General features: G+C 39.3%; 2 protein-coding genes across 2 annotated transcripts in view; one reads left to right on the forward strand and one right to left on the reverse strand.

The window, feature by feature from the left end:
- The window catches only part of ANKDD1A (ankyrin repeat and death domain containing 1A), a 20,975-nt gene extending 18,058 nt beyond the window's left edge, over window positions 1–2,917 (forward strand). Inside the window, exons 13-14 of the mRNA XM_019533805.1 lie at window positions 452–583; window positions 1,066–2,917. Coding sequence (XP_019389350.1) covers window positions 452–583; window positions 1,066–1,127 — 194 coding nt within the window. The 3' untranslated portion in view covers window positions 1,128–2,917. The remainder of the gene's footprint in view (window positions 1–451; window positions 584–1,065) is intronic.
- Window positions 2,441–5,347, reverse strand: part of SPG21 (spastic paraplegia 21 (autosomal recessive, Mast syndrome)) — a 13,259-nt gene continuing 10,352 nt past the window's right edge. Inside the window, exons 7-10 of the mRNA XM_019533806.1 lie at window positions 5,011–5,119; window positions 4,514–4,621; window positions 3,756–3,896; window positions 2,441–3,099 (exon numbers count right to left, since the gene is read on the reverse strand). Of these exons, the coding sequence (XP_019389351.1) occupies window positions 2,977–3,099; window positions 3,756–3,896; window positions 4,514–4,621; window positions 5,011–5,119 (481 nt within the window). The 3' untranslated portion in view covers window positions 2,441–2,976. The remainder of the gene's footprint in view (window positions 3,100–3,755; window positions 3,897–4,513; window positions 4,622–5,010; window positions 5,120–5,347) is intronic.

Genomic DNA, 5,347 nt, shown 5'->3' on the forward strand with positions numbered 1-5,347 from the left:
GGGGGGGGGGCTGCAGGTGCAGGTGAGAGAGTTAACTACATTGCTGCTGGCTGCACTGATACCACCCCCTGGCAGCAGCATCTCCCATGGCTAGAGCCTTCCTACCTCCCCTTTCAGTCAGTGCCTGGGACTTGTACCTCAAGTCACCCATCCCTAGTTATGCTGCTGCTTTCTAAGATAAATAATTAGACAAATCTGATCACAGGCCATCATTTTCCCAGAAACTGCTCTCCTTTAGATCCCTGCTCGATACAAGTTTGAGCACAGTCCTCCCTTCCTTCAAGAAAATGTTTCTAGCTGTATTTGCATGGGTGCCTATATAGCTAATAGGGCCACACTTTACCTTAAAGCTGCACACTGAATTCCAGAGTTGTTTACAGCTATATTTGCAAAGCCGAGTTAACAGAACCACGCATAGTGAAGTACAGTATTTCTTTCTGGTCTTAACTAGGTACTAAAAGCTACAGGGAACATGGCCACCGGATGTTGCTTATTTGGCTTCATGGTGTTATTATGGCAGGAGAAAATCCAATCAAAGGATTATATGAAGGCCTGGTTGGAATTGGTAGAAGAGACTTGGCAGGTAATGCTTGGTAACTTTTGCTCTGATTAGCACAAACTCAACACTGTTTAAGTTACTTGGCTACCTCTCAAGAGTTTTTTTAAGTCTCTCTCTTTTTTTTTTTGTCTTATATAAATATAACCAGTTCTCACAGACAATCTTAAGCTTTGATTATACATTCATTTTAGTTTCCCCCTTGTTTTACAGAATGCATGGGTTTAACTCATATTCCCCGACCTTTGCTCCCACTGCTCCATACTTTCCATTCATCAAAACAAGCCTTTCTAAAGCAAATACACCCCCACACAGTAATGCAGCTCCTTCTTTGCCAAGGAAAAAACTTTTAAATTGGGATTTGGGGGAAAGGGGAGGGACAAGCAGCCATGGCCACAGCAAGGGAAAAGGGAGTTCTAGTGTCAGGCTGCCACTCAGCATGAAGTAATTACCACCCTTCACCCTTATGAGCTTGAAGGAAAACGTGAACTATTGATTTTGTTTTACAGAAAGCATTAGGAAAAAAGCAAATGCAGATGCCACTTCTCCAAGGAAGTGTACAGCAATGTAACCACCACACGGGGATTGTTGGTCCCTGGTATGATGCTACACCAGAAGACTTTCCTAGAACTATATTGATTGGAACTGGAATTGTTCTATTTATCAAAAGGCAGCCATAACTTAAGGGCTTTTTGTCATAATAAATGGCATGTCTGCTACTTCCATCTGATCAGACAGACAAGGTACAGCAGCAGATGCTAGTAACCAACTGCCTCTTTCGACAAGGGTGGGGTTGTATTTGCTGTTGAGCAGAACCTGGTCACTGTAATAGCAGCTCAGTGAACAAATCTCGTTACAGTGCTAGTAACGTTGATGCTCATTTCTACTGTTTAACTTGTTTACGTTGTTTTGTATGTAGTTTTTTAACTGTCTATTTTATAAGTTAATGAAGGGAGATTCCTTTGTGTTTAAACTGTAGCGTAATGTGCTCTGTATCCAAACATCTAGGCTTTTTTTTGTCCATATCATCTGTGGTTTATTATCCAATAGGTTTGCTCAGAACTGCTTACTTGCTGGCGTAGGTATTTTGAGAGAGTTACGTGGACTGTCTTCAAGTGAGCAGATTTTGGACCTCAGCTTTGAAGGTTTCCCTTTAGCAGGTATTTGGTGAGGCTACACCTTAAGTAGTTGGCTAGAATCTGTTCTTTTAAAATCTTCCTCTACATTTAAGAAAAGAAAAAAAAAAAGATATAGTTGTTAAGTCAGTATTCCCAGTTTGTTTTTAAAGGCACCCTACACCTGCAAAGCTCAAGGAAGGGATATTTGAAAAGTCAATCCCCTTTCTTAAAACATAAGTGGCTGCATATTTGCTAAAGGGAAAACCATCCCCATGTACACCAATACATTATTGGCTGACAGACAGCCCTGAGCTAACTGCCAGCATGCGAGTCTTACTGTTTCAGTACAGAAGAGGTAATCATCTGTTGTTCATACCACCTCTGACAAAGGGCACACTTTCTTAAACAAGAGTTTGTCATGTGAAGTTTTGTAACTTTTTAAAACAATGCTGAAAGAAAAAGTAAAGTGTTTTCCAATAAGCCAGGATACCTTTTCCCTTAAAGTAAGGGTCTTTTTTTTAACCTATTGTTCCTACTCTTACAAATGATATCACCATGATTCACAGGCAGTCTGAGAACACCAGCCTAATACAAGTTGGAAACTATCACTGAGGCAGTTTAATTGTTCAAAGCAAATCCAAAGGAAAGAATACCCTTTGATATCATAGCTGTTATGGCAACTATGCGCTGCTGTGTACACCCACGAACAGCTTTGAAGCATCATGTGAAGTTACAGCAATTCTGTTTAATAAGAAAAAGCAACTTATTGAAACTGAAGTTTTATTGAAAACCATTATTACAGCTTGCAAGAAAGTTAAAAATTGTAATGCTTTCATTTCAGTTAGAAATAGTAACTAACTTGCAACTCAACGTATAAAGCAAATAAGTGATGGCAAAATTGGCACTTCATCATTTTTAAACCAAGTAGTCAACAAAACCATGAGCGGGCACTGAAGTACACAACCTGCTTATGCGATATATACAGCTAAATGAAAACAAACAAAATACTGTTCCTATTAAGAACGGGACAGTGAAGACTTTGGTAGCAAAAACGTGTCTCAGTTTTTAAAAGTGTAGTCTTCAAAAGATACTTCCTTAAATTCAGAGACTAAAAGTTAAACAAAACTATCCTGTTACACTGTTGCAATCAACTGTCTTCAGCTGCATTTCATTGAATAGCTCAGTTCTATTGGAGTTACACAGTGATAACCGGTAAATGTAAGGAGGAGGAAAAAAAAAAAAAATGCGGAGTGGGAACAGTTGATTGTACACAGGAAGACCACCAAGCTGACTGTCACAAAGTTACTGCTCTTCCGGTTCACTGCTGATGTGGAGATTGACTTTCTGGACTTCCAGTTCTTCTGCACTAACCATAGAGGGGTCAATAGCTGCATATCGTGTCCCGTGGAATTGCAGTAAATGTATCTGTTAAATATGAAAAATAATTCTGAAGTTTGGATACGGATATTTGAGGGGAAAAACAATGGCATTATTACCCCCTGTCGTTAACCCAGAGAAAACCCCATCACACTTCTGTACAAGCATGGTATTCAGTTCATATAGGAAGAAATCTAACCCAGCTACTTGGAACACAAGAATTTAAAATTGCATGCAGAGATATCACATTCTTACATATATCACACCCCAGGATATACTATGCACCTTGTTTTTTGAAAGGTAGAATGGAGAAGAAAGATCTTTCCTTATAAAAAAAAAAAAAAGTAACTGAGTAGCAGAAGCTGGGGAGCCAAGCTCGCTCACTGTTCTGTTCCTATGGCTTACTGCAGATTTTACTGTTTAAGCCCAGAAACAGCAAAACCTTCATATTTCTCACATATAATGCACACTCTAGTTTTCCCAAACACAGCTGAAAAAGGTGTGTTGTATGTGAGAAAATATGGTAGTAGGGAAATGAAATCTAGCCAGAGGCAATGAGTGTAGCTGCTGTAGAGCCCAACTAGTCCACACCAGCTCTTCTAGGAGCCAGATCCACTACATCCACATAGCTTAAAGAATAACAAGCAAACGGAGGAGGAAGATTGGACTATGATGCTAGGAAGATTTGCATTTTAATGACTTACTTGGATATAGAGATTGACTTCAGCACTTCTACAGAGGTAAGGGAAGTTGCCCCCTGTTTTGAGGTGGGCTCTTCTGGCATTGGGGTATAGCTTATACATTTCTTCCTTAGCTTCAGTTGAAAGTGCACTCTGGTCAAACACCTTGAAAACAAAATCGCAAATCGTCACTCAAACCCACTAGGTCTTTTGAAGAAACTTACTGTAAGCTACAAATAAGCTACCATTGGAGTTACCTTAACTTCACTGTCCTATCCCTTTTATGCTGCCTTCTCAGCTTCTTTGTGGTGCAATGTTCATCACACAGTGAAATCTAACTTCAAGAATAAAGCTACAATAGTACTGTATAAATTACACATTCGCTAAGGACTATTTGAAACATAAAAGGAAGTAAAGCCTGGCAATAAGTCTCTCCTGTTAATCACATACGCTTGCTAGCATTACAGTCGGGCTTCAGGGTGACACCAAAATCATTAGAGTTGGAGAACATATATATTGTTTTAAGTTTACAGGCAGGCTGCCAAACTATGCTTGCAAAAGGTTAGACTGCCCTGAGCTCAGGTTGTACTTGCAAGACACCCCATGATAATTTTACCTTTAATTCACTGTACAGAATAATCCATAGAGGACAAAAGAGATTTAACACAGAATTAGATCTTCCAAGTATTTAAAATCACTCATGGAATTTCCAAGTCCCACCCAGGAAAGATGCGAGTTTCCAATACATAAAGGAAAATGCACACAAAACAAGATCAACTTACATCCATGATAGTTACAGGAATGTCTCGAATTTTATGAGGTTCCACATAGGAGTTCTGGCAATTAAGGGTAAGTCTTGAAGCTAACTCACTCTGGCCAAGGCTTTCCAGCTTAATAAAGGAAGTGAAAATTAGAAATTAAAATTTCATTTTGGCAAGTTTATAGGTTTTTGGCTTTGGTTTCTCAACACAGCAGCTATTGGCTACATCCCAAAAAGAGAGAGCCCAGAAAACCACTTCTCTCTGAATGTCTCCAAAATATATATAAATACAAATGGGAGATCTTCCTCATCTTGCATCGTGATAGTATCCCCACAATGCAGAAATAACTATGTTCATCTTGACTGAAGCATGGGACCCCCACTGCTTCACATGTTGCTTCTCTAGATGTTAAGGTACATGGCACTTCCAACTAGGACAACGTTTTTCTTCATTGGAGTTGAGGATTTCTCTAGAAGTGCTTAACATACCTATAAAAACCACACTCAGCAGCCACTTACCCTATCAACCATGAAATCAATTCCATCTGCCATTTCAGGATCAACAGGACCAGATGCAAAGTTTCCAAGAACAATCTTCTTCAGCATAAATGCAGGCATTAGCCAAAAACTGAAATAAAAACAGATCATACTAATATTTAGTTAATCTAATCAAGTGGGTTTTTTTGCAAGACACGATGTGTACAATCACAAAATAAGAGTTAAAGATCTCATGGATGAATGATAGCGCCTACTGAAACAACAGACTGCTTTCTAAGGCTGCTAAATTTCTTATCCAGCAAGAGTGTATTTCACCCCCCACACCTTTCACACTTTCTTGTATGCAAGGTTTGATCAG

This window comes from Crocodylus porosus, unplaced genomic scaffold (assembly GCF_001723895.1).
Source record: "Crocodylus porosus isolate Cpor-Errol unplaced genomic scaffold, CroPor_comp1, whole genome shotgun sequence".
In the NCBI taxonomy this organism is placed as follows: Eukaryota; Metazoa; Chordata; order Crocodylia; family Crocodylidae; genus Crocodylus; species Crocodylus porosus.